The sequence below is a fragment of the Hypanus sabinus genome, chromosome 28 (assembly GCF_030144855.1).
Source record: "Hypanus sabinus isolate sHypSab1 chromosome 28, sHypSab1.hap1, whole genome shotgun sequence".
Taxonomy (NCBI): Eukaryota; Metazoa; Chordata; class Chondrichthyes; order Myliobatiformes; family Dasyatidae; genus Hypanus; species Hypanus sabinus.
This window is the reverse complement of record NC_082733.1, coordinates 40,202,067-40,220,799: the sequence shown is the minus strand read 5'-3', so window position 1 is coordinate 40,220,799 and position 18,733 is coordinate 40,202,067. Positions and strand designations below refer to the sequence as shown.

The following is an 18,733-nucleotide window of genomic DNA, read 5'->3' as shown; positions in this document are numbered from 1 at the left end:
AGGGGAGGACGGTTTGCCTTAGGAGAGAGGCAGCAGTCGCCCGGGCCCTAACGTGGGGGTGGGACAGGGCTATTTCAGGAATCCTTTCCCTGTGAAAACAAGAGCATTCTTTCAGAGCCTTTCGCCAATGGGGACGACATCCCAGGAAGTGTTATTTTTCAGCGGTACATTGCTGCTATTGTGGAGCATCAGAAGCAGAAGACAGAGGAGGCTGTTCAGTCCATTGTGCCTGCTATCCCCACTGAAAAGATTGAGGCTGAAATTTTTTCCCTAGAACCAGTTAATGTGCACTAATATCTCTTAATATCTAATAATCAGTATCGAATAACAGTACCTTTTTCCCTGGGTTGAAATGTCTAATACCAGAAGCCATGCTTTTAAGAGGTGTTTAGCTAATCACACAAGTGTGAGGGAAATGGAAAGGTATTCCCCTTGTGTAGGCAGAGGGGAATAGTTTAGTTGGCCATTTGATTACTAATTTATTTGGTTGGCACAACTCTGTGGGCCAGAGGGTCAGATTTGGCGCTGTACTATTCTGGACCAAGCACTGTGTCAGCCCAGCAAGATCCCACGGGCGGCAATGTGACGACGATCGGGTAGCCTGCTGGTTGAGGGGCAGATGTTGGTACGCAGTTTGTGTGTACGTTGTGCTCAGGAGCCTATGCAAGTAATGCCCAGTGCAGTGATGTTGCACCATTTGTTGGTACTTGGAGCAGACTCGATGGGCTGAGTGGCCTAATTTTGCTCCTCTGCCTGGTGGCTTACTGTTCTGACATGTACCAAGATAAAATGAAAAGTTTGCCCTGCGTACTGTTAACACAAGGCATTACTGCACAGTGCAGACTCGGCCCACGATGTTGTGCTGACCTTCCCCATCTTCTCCAAGATCATTCTAACCCTTCTCTTCTACGTAGCCTTCCACATGCTTAAGAACTCCGTAACTGTCCTTAATTACCAACTGGGTGGCGGGGTAGAAATGAATCTCTACTAAAGAAGGTTTATGGTACACCTTTTCTCCGCCAGCCTGCAGGACACCCTTGGGCAAGGTGTAGGATCGGCTTAGACCACACCCCTCCCTGTATCAGGGTCACGTAAAGCCAGCTGGTGGACGAGCGTATGAGCAGCCAGTGCTTATCGCAAGTCCTGGTCATGTGACCACTGACGCCAGGTAGACTATCTGTGAAGAGTATTGATAATGGCTGGGGTCACCCGTCTTGGAAAGACACTGCCCAGGAGAAGGCAATGGCAAAACCACTTCTGTAGAAACATCTGCGAAGAACAGTCATGGTCACAGAATGACTGTGATCTACCATCACCCCTGGCAGGGCATTTCATGTACCCACACTGTTAGTGTGAATTGAAAAAACACCATGTATCCCCCATACAGATGGGAATGCATAGACAGGGGAACATTTAATGCTTTGTTCATACAGATCAAATCATTACACTGTGTCTTGAGCTGGAACAAGGTAAAACAATAACAATGTAGGATAAAGTGTAACCGCTACAGAGAAGGTGCAGAGCAGGTAATCAAGTGCAAGGTCATAACGAGGTAGTTTGTGAGGCAAAGAGGCCATTTTATTGTACCGGAGGCCCAAATCTAAAAGTGCATTTATTGTCAGAGTATGTATACAGAGTACGGGATTCGTCCTCCCACAGGCAGCCATGAAACAAAGAAACGCCGTGGAACCCATTCAAGAAAACACCAAACACCCAACGCACAGGGAGAAAAGGAAAGAACAAATTGCGCAAGCAGCAAGTAGAACATCACCAACATCAAACCAGGAGTCCAGTGGTATTCATTTCAGTTCAGCATCACTCCACTGGTCCACTGCGGGCCGCGGGGCAAAGCATTCTTTGCTGAAGCGCCCCAAACCATGTTGATCGAACTGCTCGAAAACAGCAATAAAAGGAGGAAAGAGAATCCAGGAACGCAGGCAACATGAACCTCAAGGTCCCCCAAAATGAACCCGCCGCCTCCTTTATCAGTCCTTGTAAGGTGGATCCCAAGACTCGTGCGCTTCACTCAAGAGGCAGCGAGAAGCCATCCTTGAGCCTGGTGGTTCATGCTTTGTATGTTCTGCCTTAAGGGAGAATCTAAATTTTATTATAATATTTTTAATAAAGTCTTGGGCCAGTGACACAGGTTCAATTCCCACCGCTGTCTGTAAGGAGTTTGTACGTTCTCCCTGTGAGCGCATGGATTTCCTCCGGGTGCTCCGGATTCCTCACGCATACCAAACACATACGGGTCAGGGTTAGTTAACTAAGGACATGCTATGTTGGCACTAGAAACATAGCCACATTTTCGGCCTGCCCCCAGGACAGTGTGGCTGAAGGAAATGGTGAATTTCACTGTATGTTTCAGTATTTCAATGTACTTATGAAAAGTAAAGCTAATATTTAAAAGCAAGGCACAAAAAATGCAGGAGAAACCGAGCAGGTCAGGCAGCATCTGTAGAGGGAAATGAACAGTGGACATTTCTGGCTGAACCTCTTCATCAGGACTGGCCAGAAAGGCCTGCCCCCGACCTCTTCCTCTCCAGTTGTGATGACGGGTCTCGGCCCAAAATGTCAACTGTTTATTCCCCTCTATGGATGGTGCCAGACCTGTTCCTCCAGCAATTTGTACATGTTTTGCTCAAGATTTCTAGCATCTGCAGAATCTCTGGAGTGTATAAATGCAAGATCTTTGTTTCATAGACTTTGCCAGTCAGGCGTTTCCTGTGGTTTCATCAAGTTCAAGGCACCTTTTCCCCTCCCTTCCTGACTTTGATGATATCCACCCAAATATTGTGGGTTTTTGTTCCTCTTTTCTTACTTAATCCTTCGTATTTTTAGAATTATTCTGAAATTCACATCTGAAATGCAAGAGGTTCTGCAGATGGTGGAAATCCAGAACAACACACACAAAATGCTGGAGGAACTCAGTAGGTCAGGCAGCGTCAATGGAGAGAAATAAGCATTTGAGCGGAGGGCGGCATGGTAGGGTAGTGGCTAGCTCTGGTTTCCTCCCTTGGTCCAAGGGCATACCGGTTGGTAGATTAATTAATCATTGTAGATTAATCGATGATTGTAAATTGTCTCATGATTAGGCTTGGATTAAATTGGGTGTTTGGAAGGGCCCAATGTACCTCAATCAGAAAAAAAAAATTTTTTTTTTGAAGTTGACTCTTTATTCCTTTGACTGTACACAGAAAGGTGCAGAAAAGAGCCAGGAATATCATGAAGGATCCCACCCACCCTGCTAGGCACTGTTTGTCCCACTCCCATCGGGGAGGAGGCTACGTAGCATCCACGGCAGGACCACCGGACTCAAAAACAGTTACTTTCCCCAAGCAGTAAGGCTGATCAACACCTCCACCCACTAACTCCACCACAATCAGAATCAGGTTTATTATCACCGGCATGTGACGTGAAATTTGTTAACTTAGCAGCAGCAGTTCAATGCAATACATAATATAGAAGAGAGAAATAGTAAATTTAATAACTACTTTATTTCCTGTCAGTCGCCTTATGTACAGTCTAGCGTCACTTTATGGGTGTACAATCAATTTGTGTATTTAAGCTATCTCAATGTATTTATATTTATTGTGTTTATTATTATGTTCTTTATCTTTTGTGTTTTTTATGCTGCATTGGGACCAGAGTAACAATGATTTTGTTCTCCTTTACAATCGTGTATAGGAAATGACATTAAACAATCCTGAATCTTTTTCATAGATACTGGCTGCCCTGCTGAAATACACATCTATTTTTCTTAAGCAGATTTAAATTTGCTTGGACTGTTGGTCTGCCTGCCTGCAAGCACAATTCTTGCAAAAGGGAAGTACTGGCTGCCTGAAACAGCCCCATATATAAACAAGGGCTCTGTTTCAGTGTGTTTGTCTGGCTGATAAGTTGGCTTTCGATGGGAGAGATAGCAGTGTCGCCAGGCTGAATGTTGCTGTTAGAAGTTCTTGTTGTCTCTGTAATAATAGTTGTTTTAAAGTACTGGAACGGCACCACTTCCTCCAAACAGGGAAGACAGCGGGAGCGATTATATTAAACCTCTGTAATTTCGAGTCATAATATTGATCAGGTTTTAACGCCATGCCATTGGACCCTGGGTTTAAATGCTGCTTTTACTTCCCAATTTATCTGCCAGAATTGTTGTACGTTCAAAGCTTTCAGGGCCCCTCCCCCGCTGTCTCCATAATGGCATCACCTAATGGTTTGAGGCAAAAGCTCCAGATGAGAGGGTGTAGGCCCCTTGTGTTCGCGGCTGGCTGCAAGAGCTCACATCTTCAGGGGCAGGGCGATCTGTTGGCTCACTCCTGTCTTTTTGAGGTTTTGTTTAAAAGTATGTCTGAAAAACTTTAAAGGTAAAAGGAAGCGAATGGTTTGCATTTCAGTAAAGCGTTGCTGGAACACTCGCAGGATGTGTTTGGGGGGAAGGGAGAACATAATCTCCTATTTACTGCCTAATAGTTTCCTTAAGGCACCATCTCTTTATTACCAGCCCCTTCTCTCTCCCCTTTCACCTCGCTCTCCTTCCTGCTAATCTGTTTTGTTCCTGTTTCTTCTCTCTCATTCATTTACACATTCTCGACATTTTATCGCCCTCCTCTCCCTACCACTGCCTTCCATCGCCTTTTGAAGACCCTTCCCCTGAACTTTGTTTTTCTCATCTCTTTCTTTCTCTTCTCGTTTGTCTCTCTCCTTCCTTTCCCCTCTACTCTCTCCCCCTCTTCCCCTTCCCCCTAACCCCTTCTCTTTTCTTCTCCCTCACCCTCTCTTCTTCCCCCTACCTTGCTCACGCCCCCTGCTCTAGCTCATTCTCTCTCCTCCCCCCCCCCAGCTCCCCATCTCCCAGTATCTCCCTCTCCCTCCCCACCCCTTCGTGTCTATCGGCAATATTTTCACATACAGTTCTTTCCTCTGATTTAACACTTTCACTTCACTAATCTGCCCGCGTGTAATCACTGAGTCAGTTAGGTCTCCGGGTTTAAGTCCAAGTCCGTGCCTGGAGTCGCCGTGTCTGCACGCACATTTTAACCACGTCAGTGCTGGAGCAGCCCAGGGATAAAAGGAAAGGAGTTTCATTCAGCCCTGAAGCCATTCGTTGACTAGTCTGCTGTTATTCCATTTCAGAGCCTTGATTCCATGCCCAGCAAATTTGAAGTTTTCATTTGACTCCCAACATGTGGGGGACAGAATCCCAGATTTTTACTCACCTGTGTCTGCCTACGCAGAGAATTATCTAAGTGGAAAGGAGCCACACAGTATAGACAAGCGAGAGGTATCTGGGTGACTCTGCACACAATCACTAGCAATATGAGGGTACAGTGAATAATTAGGAAGACCAGTGGAATGTTGGCTTTTATTGTGAAGGGAATAAAAGTAGCAATGTCTTACCACAGTTGTGAGACCATACCCAGAACCCTGTGCGAAGTTTTTCGAAAAATTTCCTATATTTAAGCAAAACTGTTCAGAGAAGCTTCGCAAGGCCAATTCTGAAAGAATAAATTTAAAATAGAACACTGAGGGAGGATCTCACTGAAACCTATCGAATTGCTTAGACAGAGTAGGCATTGGAGAGAATGGTCCCTATAATGGGGTGTGGAATCGAGGACCTGAAGCCTCAGTAGGACATCACTTTCGAACAGAGACAAAGGAGGAATTTCTTCAGCCAGAGGGTGGTGAATCTGTGGAATTCATTGAAACAGGCGGCTGTAGAACCCAAGTATTTAAAGCAGAGTTGGATAGGTTCTTGATCTGAGCAGTTGGTGAACACAAAAGTTTCTGCAGATGCTGGAAATTCAGAGCAACACACACACACAATGCTGGACGAACAGGTCAGGTAGTGTCTGCAAGAGTTGATAATTTGAGTTGAGATGTTTCATCTGGCCTGGTGAAGAGACGCAGCCTGAAACACTGTCTGCCTATTTCCCTCCATCAACGTTACCTAACTTGCTGAGTTCCTCCAGCATTTTCTGTGTGTGGTGCTCAGATTTCTAGCATCTGCAGATTTTCTCTTATTTAAAATGTCTTCTGCCTGCACACGATCCCCATCCCTCTGTTTCTGCTCATTTATCTATTCACTTAGAGACAGCGCGGAACGGACCCTTCCGACCCAACGAGCCACCCGACCCCGCCAACCCACCTATTTAACCCTAGCCTAATCACGGGACAGTTTACAATGACCAGTTAACCAACTAACCAGTATGTCTTTGGACTGTGGGAGGAAACCCGCAGGGAGAACGTACAAACTCCTTATGGGGTGGGCAGCGCTGGAATTAAACTCCAAAATGCCCCAAGCTGTAATAGCGTTGCACTAACCACTGTGTGTGTTTATCATGTCTGCATCCTCCACTCCCCCTGGCTGCCCATTCCCGGCACCTTCCACACCCTGTAAAGACAAACTTTACACTTTAAACTTCCTCCCCTCTCACCTCAAGTGCGTGTCATTTAGCAACGAAAATCTCATCTGAGGCTCTCAGAATTGAGGCAGTTTGGTTAGGACAGCATTCAGAGACGTGCGGGTTAGGGTTAGTACGTTGTGGACGTGTTACATTGGTGCTGGAGGCATGGCGAAACCTCCCGCCGCCCCTCCATCACATCCTCAGACTGTGTTTGTCTTTGATGTAAATGATGCATTTCACTGTATTTTCCGATTTACATGTGACAAATAGAGCTAATCTTTAAATCTTCAAGCCCTGTGTTACACCCCACAAACATGACCTGTTTAATCAGTTTCTGCACTCACTGGGCTGGTGGCTGTGACCAGAGTCAGTCTGACTGAGTTCCAGCTCTGAACTGATGTTAAAATTCCAGAGTCCTGTTATCAGTCAGTGGAAGTATTAAAGCGAGGAGCATTGAACACTCGTCAATCAGCAGATACATAACTGTTGGGGAATCCAGTCAGATAAGGGGAGGGCGAGAGGAACAAAGCCAGGCAGACCCAGGGGCACCAGCCAGCGAGACAGCTGCCGTCATCTTCAATGTTTCCCCTTCTGGTTATCTGATAACTCGAGCCTATTAAGCGCTTGGTTCCCGGTTTGTTATTTGCATAGATTAGATTAGTTTTATTCGTCACGCGTACATGGAAACATACAGTGAAATGCACTGTTTGCGTCAACGACTGACACTGTCTGAGGATGTCCTGGAGGCAAGTGTAGCCATGCTTCTGGTGCAGTCCACAGTCCTGAGCCTGTACCCTTTGGGATGCGGGAGGAGACCAGAGGAAACCCATGCGGGCGGACACATAGATCATACAAACTCCTTACGGCGGTGGGAATTGAATATTGATCGCTAACATTGTAGCGCGTTACGCTAACCTCTACACGACTGTGCCACCTGTTAAATACCTTAATTATTGTGGGTTTTAGTACATAAAAAATATGTTGAATTGTTGCAATGGACATTTCTGTACCTGAAGAGACCCTGGAGTAGATCTTGAAATGGAATGGATGAGGGTGGGGTGGGGGGGGGTGGGGTTGCTGGGAGATCACTCTATGTTCACGCCATTACGCAAAGACACTTAATTTCCCATGTCTCCCTGCAATTCCAAGGAGAGAAATCACACTTGGTAGGTTCCTTTCAATGCTTTCTAGCTGAAGTTCATTGTCATTTGAAACATGCACAATTCTGTGCACTCTAGCATATGTATAATGTGTGTGTGTATATGTGTATATACAGCTAAGAGATGTATACAGCTTGGGTACGTAAGACTTTTGCACAGTACTGTCTATATAAGCAAATGATACAACTTTCTTCCCGACCACAATGCACTCTCAAATCATGTATCTCACACAGCACAAAAATACAAAATATTAACACAAATACTGTATGTTAATAAAATATAATCCAAAGTGCAGGTAGCACTCAACACGAGTAAACAGTAAACAGCTCTCGGTCCTAGTGACGAGACCCTGGTGCTGATGGGGTATACAGTAATCTCACAGCCTGAGGGAAGAAGCTGCTTCCCAGTCTGGTGCTCCTGTGCCTCCTCCCTGGTGGTGGTGGGGCAAAGAAATTGTTGGACAGGTGGGTGAGATCCTCAACAATGCTTCAGGCCTTTCGTATCCCAGTAACAGTCACAAATAGTGGGGGAAGGAGACCCCAGTGATTCACTCAGTGGTTTTTACAATCCTGTGCAGGATCTTAACATAGAACATAGAATAGTACAGCACAGTACAGGCCCTTCGGCCCACAATGTCATGCTGATCTGTAAACCCTGCCTTCTATATAACCCCCCCACCTTAAATGTCATGTGGTTGGATGCCTGGCAGCTTCCACACCACACACTGATTCAGCCAGACAGGACGCGCAATGGTACTGCTGCTGAAAATGGGTCACTCATTCTCTCATAGATGGATTGAAAGAGGAACTGAGATGAGGTATTCAGAATAAACGTCAAAGTCTAAAATAAATTGCAGCAAAATGTATTAATAAAGTAAGTATATATATTACCATGTACTATCTTGAAATTCATTTTCTTGCTGGCAATTACAGGAAGGAATGCAATAGTATTTATGAAAAACAACATAAATAGTTCATGTATTTGTGTAACACATACAAAATGCTGGTGGGATGCTGCGTTCCACCAGCATTTTGTGTGTGTTGCTTGAATTTCCAGCAGCTGCAGATTTCCTCATGTTTACGTTCATGTATTTGTATACATGAAAGCAGTGAAAACAAACCCACCCATCAGGGAAAAGCCCTCCCCACCACTGACCACATTAACATGGGCCGCTGCCACAAGAAAGCAGCATCCGTCATTAACGATTCCCACCACGCTGTCTTGTCACAACCGCCATCGGGCAAAGTTCATAGTACTGCACTTATTGTCCAGTATGTATATTATATATAACCTTGACATTCGTCTCCTTACAGGCAGCCACAAAGCAAAGAAAGCCCCAAAAAATAGACCGTCAAACAATGTGCAAAACGAAAAAAATAAAACGTGCAAACAGTAATAGTTAATGACATTCAGAAGTTCACAAAAGTGATTTCACAGTCACAAAGCCGAGATCTGCACATGTACTGCTTCAACTCCTTCCTTAATAAAACTTGGAAAACAATTTAAAGGGCCACAAGAAGAAACGTCTTTTAAGCAGGCCATAAAATATCTCCAGGGCTCGTTTCTCCGGCGGCCCCTGCCGAGCTCTGCTCTCTCCACCCTTGACCCACTCAGGAAGGAGAGGAGAGCTATTGATGCAGGAACTGGTGGCAGTGCGGGGTATTCAGAGAAGGGTAATGGTGTTCTGGGTCAGTGGGCGCCAGATACCGTAGGTGGACAGTGTGGAGAGAACCACACCCACCATTCCCTCCTCACCTGCCAGCTTGCCCCTTTCATTCCAGTCCTGACGAAGGGTTTCGGCCCAAAACATTGACTGTTTTTTCCTCTCCTTGGGTGCAGCTTGACCTGCTGAGTTCCTCCAGCATTTTGTGTGTGTGTGTGAGCTTGCTTTCAACACATCATCACCACTGATTGCTTTGATGTGCACCTTGACTACAGGAGGTGAGCACAGTGTAATGGGAGGTGAAAGCCTGGGACAGACGGTATGAGAGATGGGCCTAGGCCGGGTGAAGGATGGAGGGAAAGAGGAGCACTGTTTCATGGCAGGGAGGCAGTTCCCCTCGAGGACAGGAGGCTGGCTCCAGAGCTGTCGTGGCAGCCAGTGTGTGGAAGGGAAGTAAGTGGCATCACTGTGGTGTGAGTTAATCGGAACTGACGGCATGAGGAGAAGGAGGTCGAGAGGGCACCATTCTACCGATAAGTTGTCAGGGAGCTGAACGCAGCCTTGGAGACATGCTGGCTCAGAGAAGCCCCCTCCCCCACACCTGTTTTACAACTCCTACAGCCTGAGGGGTGTGTGGGTGTGTGAGAGAGAGAGAGAGAGAGAGATGCAGATTCATACCTGGAACTGCTCTCTTCATTTTGTTTGCAAACATGGTTAAATTCAGATAGACAGACCGACCCTTGCAGCCCGTCAAGCCGTACCATCCAGAGCAATCTCCCGATTTTAACCCTAGGGACAATCTTCCGTGTCCGATTAACCTACCACCCGGTACGTCCTTGGACCGTGGCAGGAAACCAGAGGACCCCCTACACCGAGAACATCCAGACTCCTTACAGACAGCGGCGGGGTCAAACGCACATTGAAACCTCCAGCGAAGCACGTCATTGGCATTAAGAACCAACTAAGGATGTGCTGGGGGCAGCCGGCAAGTAGCGCCACACGTACCTGCACCAACATAATGTGCCTACAGCAGAACACGCAGCAAGCAACGAAACAACAACTGCGAAACAAACCCTTTTCCCCCTTTCCCTCTACACACACACACACACACACACACACACACACACACACACACACACACACACACACACACACACACACACACACACACACACAAACACACAAACACACACACACACACACACACACACACACACACACACACACACACACACACACACACACACACACACACACAGTTCTCCAGGACAGGCTACCAGTCTCCAGCATGTGAGTACGTCTAGGTTAAGCGAGCCAGTTTAACTGTCTGATGCGGGTGTAGTGTGGGGGGGAAGTGTCGGTATGATTTCCATTATTTACGTGCTTGCACCGTGTTTATTAGTCCTGGTGAACTCGGCCTCTCCAGTACCTGCCTTTAGCCGACTGTTCAGAGTTTCATCCTAAGTTGCTACACGACCGTGCCGTGCTTCAGTATGTCCAAGAAAGCCCGCCCAAGGTCAAGTCAGCGTGACCCCAACATCCAGAACACCTTCAAAAGGTGGCATCCATCATGAAAGACCCCCATCACCCAGGACACCCCCTCTTCTCATTGTTACCAACAGGGAGGAGGTACAGGAGCCTGAAGACACACACTCAACAATTCGGGAACAGCTTCTTCCCCTCTGTCATCAGATTTCTGAATGGACAGTGAGCACTACCTCACTTCGTTCCTCTCTTTTTGCACTATTTAATTTATTGAGGTTTATAGTTAGTATGTATTGCATTGTACTGTTGCAGCAAAACAACAAATGTCAGTGATGATAAACCAGTTCTGATTCTGGACAACCCAAATGGCCACTGCCAGTGCTATTGAATTCTGTTATTCTAGCTTCCTTCTCTTTCAATATGATGTAAAATATTGAAGGGGACTGAAGAGAAGAGTTTGTATTTGGTGGTTTGCAGTCACTCACATTTAGATATCAATTCAGATTGTGAGCTGGGGATGAACTAGGAATTGAGCTCTAATTGTGGAGCATATTGAAGTCAAAGTTGCCCCAGTGTCATCACAGGGCCTGCTAGTCAATCGATGTAAATGCAGTGTAGGAGAAACCACATTTAATAAAATAGACATTAATATAGAACATATTTCTTGTAAAGCATCGTTAACCTGTCAACCTTACAGTCAGTGAGTTCCAGACTCTGCGGAAGGTGCCCTGCCATCTGTAATCTCTTTAGTGGGGTCATTGCAAGTACTACTAATCTCACCACGCCACCATGTACCTGTGCAGACTCTGATGCTGTGTTGGAGGGAGAGAGAAACTGGTGAGGGATTCACCCAGTTTGTGTGTCTGTCTGCCGCGTGCTGTTTCTTCCATCAGGTGCGGTTGCACTGTTGACCAAGTTTGGAATGAAATACAATGGATTCTAATTAATTGGGGCATTTTGGCCTAATTAAGCGGCTGCCCCAGTTAGCTGAAGTTAAAAGTGTGTATTTTTAAAAAAAGATAAACTGAGTGACAGATTATTCATTTAAATGAAATACAGGACAAATCAGTACACGTCATCGTTATGTGCCGTGTTGTTTGACGAAGGTGATCATGGTTAACAAATGGATTTATGAATTCTTTTTAACCATGGCACTGGGCACCTACTGATCAAATGTGCTGCAGAAGGTCAGGTGACATAGCATGAGAAGATTCTTTGATCAGACAATGGTGAAGCCATGGGTCTGAGTCATTGTGGCAACTCAGACTCCAGGAATTAAGGAAATCAAGGGGCACAGAGAGAGTGCTGGAAACTGGCGTCGAAATAGATCAGTGGGGGATCCAGAGTCATACAGAACGCTGCTGGTATCTCCTCTTCTTGCTGCCTTTCACATCCCCCGGGTTCCCTCGTGTTGGTTGCCGCCCTCTTGAGGGATCAAGATGTCTTCAGTGGTGGGGAGACGAGTGCCTGCGATTGAGCTGGCTGAGTTTGCAACTTTCTGCAGCTTCCTCTGACCCTGTGATTTGGCCCCTCCGTACCAGAGGGTGATGTGTCCTGTACATTGTACATCTGTAGAACTGTGCATAACAATTCTCAAATTTCTAATGAAATTTAGCCACTGTAATTCTTTGTAATTGGGTCAATAAGTTGGGCCTAGGACAGATCTCCAGAGACGTTGACAACCAGGTTCTTGAAGCTACTCACCCTTTCCGCTGCTGATCCCTTGATGAGGACTGGTGTGTGTTCCTCGACTTCCCCTTCCTGAAGTGCACAATCAGTTCCTTGGTCTTTCTGACAAGTACAAAGCTGTTGTTGGCAACACCACTCAACCATACGCCCTTCTCATTACCATCTGAGATTCTGCCAATGACATTTGTGTCTTTGGTGGATTTATCGATGAAGTTTGAACTGTGCCTAGCCGCACAGCAAAATGCAGACCTCCCAGTAAACGATGTCAGCGATTTAGATGAGGGCATTGAAAACTATATCAGCAAGTTTGCTGACGATACTAAACTGGGTGGCAGTGTGGCATGCGAAGAGGACGTTAGGAGAATACAGGGAGACCTGGATAGGCTGGGTGAGTGGGCAGATACTTGGCAGATGTCATTCAATGTGAATAAATGTGAAGTTATCCACTTTGGAAGCAGGAACAAGAGGGCAGAGTATTGTCTGAATGGTGTAGAGTTAGGTAAGGGAGAAATGCAAAGAGACCTAGGAGTCCTAGTTCACCAGTCAATGAAGGTGAATGAGCAAGTGCAGCAGGCAGTGAAGAGGGCAAATGGAATGTTGGCCTTTGTTACAAGGGGAATTGAGTACAAGAGCAAGGATGTCCTTTTGCATTTGTACAGGGCCCTGGTGAGACCACACCTGGAATATTGTGTACAGTTTTGGTCTCCAGGTTTAAGGAAGGACATTCTGGCAATTGAGGAAGTGCAGCATAGATTCACTAGGTTGATTCCTGGGATGGCAGGGCTGTCTTACGCAGAGAGATTGGAGAGATTGGGCTTGTACACACTGGAATTGAGATTGAGAGGGGATCTGATTGAAACGTTTAAGATAATTAAAGGATTTGATAGGATTGAGGCAGGAAATATGTTCCAGATGTTGGGAGAGTCCAGTACCAGAGAGATTGAGAATAAGAGGTCAGTTATTTAAAACAGAGTTGAGGAAGAACTTCTTCTCCCAGAGAGTTGTGGAGGTGTGGAATGCACTGCCTCGGAAGACTGTGAAGGCCAATTCTCTGGATGCTTTCAAGAAGGAGCTAGATAGCTATCTGATGGATAGGGGAATCAAGGGATATGGGGACAAGGCAGGGACTGGGTATTGATAGTGAATGATCAGCCATGATCTCAGAATGGCGGTGCAGACTCGAGGGGCCGAATGGTCTACTTCTGCACCTATTGTCTATTGTAAATCAGGAGTTCCAACCTTTTTCATGCAATGGACCCACGGGCCCCAGCTTGGGAACGTCTGCAATAAGATATTTAATCAATCTTTTCACATCTGTAAATGAAAGATCTCGTCCCGAAACATCAACTGCTTATTTCTCTCAGAGGTGCTGCCGAACTTGCTGAGTTCCTCCAGCATTTTGTGTGTGTTTTGTGGAGAATGCATCTCCATCGACAGCAACGAACCTGGTGCCGCCCAAGTGCGACAAGGTTGCAGCATTTAGTCAGCACTGAGATGCAACTTAAGCTAGGCAATTCATTGGAAGAAGTTAGTTTAGTTGCCCAAGTTGATAACGTTTTCATTTGTTTAGCAATGAAATTATTGGTTGAATTGAAAGACTTCGCGATTTTGCTCCACAGCACCACACACTGACTACAACTTGTAACTGCAACATGTTACAGCCAAGTGTTTACATACAGAAATCTCATTCTAAGTATTTGTAGGTGACGGTTCTAGCATTGGTTCTTTACAAGGATGTTGCCAGGACCAGGGGGCCTGAGTTATAAGAAGGTGGCCAAGACTAGGCTGGGTCTTTATTCCTTGCAACATCAGAGATTAAGGAGTGACCTTATAGAAATGTTTAAAATTTTGAGTGGCGTGGATGGTAGCTGTCTTTCCCCAGGTAAGACAAGAGGCATAGCTTTAGGACGAGAGGGGAACGATTTAAAAGGGACCTGAGGGGCAACCTTTTTCACAGAGAGGGTGGATGGAGCTGCCGGGGGGAAGTGGCTGAGATCTGTACAGCAGTAAGAAGCACGCGGATAGTTGTGTGGAAGTGCTGGGCTTAGAGGGAACGGCCAAACACAGGAAATTGAGACTAGAGCACCGTAGACCATGTGGACTGGTTGAGTCAGAGGGCCATCTCTATGTTGCTTTAGAACTTGATTGTTCAGAACCTGACAACAGGTGAAGAGGTGATTAGTAATGTTAATACCAACATAGCGGTGGGCACATTGTTTTACAGCATCAGCGATCATTAACCGGGGTTCGATTGCTGCTGCTCTCTGTAAGGAGTTTATACATTCTCTCCATGACTGCATGATTTTCTTCTGGGTGATTCGGTTTCCACCCACATTTGAAAGTCGTGGGGTAGGGTTAGTGAGTTGTGGGTATGCTGTATTGGCGCCAGCAGCAGGCCTGACTAGCACAATCGCAGTTGGTTTGATCTAACGCAAACAGCGCATTTCACTGTATGTTTCGATGTACATGTGACAAAGCTAATCTTTAACTTAATCTATAGTATGAGTGTTAAATTTTGTGCTAGATATACCTACAGCACTGTGCAGAAGTGTTAGGCACATGTATGTAGCTAGGATGCCTAAGACATTTGCACAGTACTGTAGTAATTTTATGTATTGCATCGTACTGCTGCAAAAATTATCATGCCATATGTGAGTGATAATAAACATGATTCTGATGTGGGTCTCTGTTGTGGACCAAGAGTGGAAGGGTCAATGAGAGGGGAATCGTGGTTGGGTAAGGGGAGGGAGCGGGAAGGACCAGAGAGACAATCTGTAATGATCAATAAACCAGTTGTTTAGAATCTGATGACCTTGCCTGGGTGTCTCAGGGCTGGGTATGTGCACCCGTGCCAACCCCCCGCCCCTGGCACTCCTCTGCCACCTGTCCCACACCCCTCCCACTGTGCTCCACGTAGACAAATACAGTACTGTGCAAAAGTCTCGGGCACCCTGAATGTGTCTAAGACTTGCACAGTAATGTGTATGAATGGAACTGACAGCTAATTTGGAAAAAGTAATACTATTTACATAAATATATAGTTGCAATGCCCCATTGGAATAGCAAACATGGGTGTGATGAATTAAAAAGAAAGACTTACTATATATTTCTGTAGTTTTCTTTACAGCTTCCAGATGCCCACATTTGATTTTCGGTCTGTGAAATGTCAGTGTTTAATTGTCCCGTGATTAGGTTAGGCTTATTGGAGATTGCTGGCTGGCGTGGCTCAAAAGGCCAGAAGGATCTGTTCTACTCCGTGTCTCTAAATAAAATCACAGCACACCCTGCAAACAGCTGCAAGTGATCTGATTGAGAACGACTGGGGGAATGATAATTGTCTGTCAGGACACTGGAGATTCCTCAACTACGCCGATCGCCCAGGGGCAAGAGCTGGCAGTGCTCTCATGCAAAAGGGCAACTCCTTCAGTACTCAGCTACCCCTTGGTACTGCATGTGGTGGTGGTAGTGGCAGATACGCTAGGGTCTGTAAGAGCCATGTACCTGGTCTCTATGTGCTTTATATTCTGTGTTGTGTGGTTTTTGTGGTAACTGGTCACGTGATTGGGGCATGGTAAAGTCGAAGGGAATAAGTTGCGTATTTGTGCTTATTTTGTGGCAGTTAGTGGCCTGGGACAGGCGGAGGTCGTATCTTTTGCTGATTAATGCTTAGCTTACATGACCGCATGTTTCATCGCTTCAAGATTGCACATTTGCTAATTGCTAATTAAGGGTCAGATGAAGGATTCGACTTTGGGAACAATCACTGGAGCTTGCGGGGGGGGGAGGGGGGCGTGTCATGCAAGTTTTTTGTTTTGGTTTGGTTCTGCTGCTACAGAGACATTTGGGAGGCCCGTAGTTGGGCAGATAGATGAAGGACAAATGGAGGACAGCGGAGGAAGTCAGTCCTGTGGTGTAATGGTCTGTGCACCTGGTCTTTGGAACAAGAGGTCCTGGGTTGGAATTGGCTGACTCCTTGTACACTTCCCATCCGTGCTGGGTTCAGTGTCGAGCTAGCAACTCGGCCTCGTAAAGCGGACAGACGCCAAAGAAATGGCAAGGTTGCCCCCCAAGCACCAGGAGGAACTTTGACCTTTTTTGATGTGGGCAGAAAGGATTAGATTGATCTTGTACTGTTCTATGTTCTAACTCTCGGGGAAATATCAGATATTCTTCAGCAAAATATTAAAGCAAAACAGGGTTATCCCTTCTGCCCTGACCCGTTGTTACCATCAGCAGTAACAGTCCTTGTCTTGCAGATACTGAAGAGCTTGCTACCTTAATTGGTAACTGACTACCTTTCAAATTCTTTATTGTTTGCAAAAAAAAGAGCCCTTTTGGACACGCTGAAAGGGATGTTAAATGCACTATAGAAATGTAAGTTTCTTTTGTTTGCTTGGAGTTGACATTGAGTGTGACTATCGATGTCCTGACATCTTTATTTCTCCTCTTTGCAGATGCCAGCCTTTCACCCGACACAGTGAAGCAGAGCCACTGGTGCATCGTGGCCTACTGGGAGCACCGGACCAGGGTTGGGCGCCTCTACACAGTTTATGAACAGTCTGTCAGTATATTCTACGACCTACCTCACGGGAACGGCTTCTGCCTCGGTCACTTGGCTCTGGATAACAGAAGTGAGACCGTCAAAAGGACTCGAAGTAAAATTGGCTACGGGATCTTGTTAAGCAAAGAGCCAGACGGGGTGTGGGCTTACAATCGGAGTGAGCACCCTATCTTCGTCAATTCCCCAACGCTGGACATTCCCAATTCTCGGACACTAATCGTTCGGAAAGTGATGCCCGGATACTCAATAAAGGTTTTTGACTATGAAAAATCTTGCCTTTTGCAGCAAACCTCAGATACTGACTATGCGGACGGGCCGTATGACCCAAACAGTGTTCGAATCAGCTTTGCAAAAGGCTGGGGCCCTTGCTATTCAAGACAGTTTATAACATCTTGTCCTTGCTGGCTGGAAATAATGCTTAACAACAGATAACAGTCAAACTCCAGGAATGAGATCCTATATTAAAAAAGACCAGATTATTCCAAATATCATTTACCTAGATTTAATATAAAGTTTTATATATTATAAGAATTATATATTATACTTGTAAATAATGGAGTCATTTTTACATTGTAATTATTTATGTATGGTGCAATGTCTATGAATACAGAACACAACAGGAAAATGCACTTTGGTTTCTATATACTCATTCAACACCAGATTCAATTATGCACCAAAAATAGGTGGAAAGCCTAGTTTTGGTGTGTAGTTCTGCCATACTATTAGTACCAAAACAACAAAGCTAACGTACCAGTAAACAACAAGATGAGTCGCTTGTTGATAATAAAATATTTGCATTATGAATGGGTTGTATCTCGTCTTTGTACCCGGTCACATTCTGTCACTGAAGAAGCAAGTTAGCCGGTCCCTCCGTAGAGCACTACAGAACGGACGTGGGCCCTTCCTCCCATCTAGTCCATGCTGAGCTGTAACGCTGCCTCTTTCCGTTGACCCGCGTCTCTCGGTGGCGGTTGGAACGACACTATTACGGTGTGGGGTGTTCCAGAATTTGGAGCTCAATTCCGCCACCATTCTGTAAGGCATCCCTATCCATCCTCCCTGTGGAACAAGGGTTTCCTCCGGGTGTTCTGGTTTCCTCCCGCAGTCCAAAGACGTACCAGGTAGATTAATTGTAAACTGTCCTGTGATTAGGTTGGGGTTCATCGGGTTTGTCGGGGGTGGCTGTACTCTGTGCAGTATCACTAAAAAGAAATCTCCATACTCCTCCCATCCATGTACTTATCCAAGATGAGAAGAACCGGAAGATGTAAGAAACACTCCGCTGGTCAGTCGGCACCTGTGGAGAGAGAAGCAAATTCCACCCTTTCCATCCTCACCCCTGAAGCTGTATATCTAGTTTACAACCCTGAGGTCCTATCTGGTCACATAGTCATAGAGCACTACAACACAGAAAGAGGCCTTTCAGCACATTTAATCCATGCTGAACCGTTATTCTGCCCAATCCCATCAACCCACACCTGGATTGTAGCCCTTCATAGCCCTCCCATCCATGTACTTACCCAAACTTCTGTTAAATCAGTGGTCCCAATGTGGGGTCCACAGACCACAGCATAAAAAAGACTGGGAACCCCAGGATTAAATGTTGCAATCAAACCTGCACCCATCACTTCCACTGGCAGCTCTTCCACACTCACACCAGCCTCTGAGTAACAAAGTTCCTCCTCGGGTTCTCCTTACTGTCCACATTTCAGCTTCTATCTAAAATCTATGACTTCCAGTTCTGGTCTCACCCAACCTCAGTGGAAAAAGC

At 45.9% G+C, this 18,733-nt stretch overlaps 1 protein-coding gene across 1 annotated transcript in view; it reads left to right on the top strand.

Annotated features, from left to right (window-relative positions):
* Positions 1-17,756, top strand: part of LOC132382614 (mothers against decapentaplegic homolog 6-like) — a 71,755-nt gene extending 53,999 nt beyond the window's left edge. The window contains exon 4 of the mRNA XM_059953014.1: positions 16,856-17,756. Within this exon, the coding sequence (XP_059808997.1) occupies positions 16,856-17,394 (539 nt within the window). The 3' untranslated portion in view covers positions 17,395-17,756. The remainder of the gene's footprint in view (positions 1-16,855) is intronic.
* Positions 17,757-18,733: the final 977 nt, after the last annotated feature.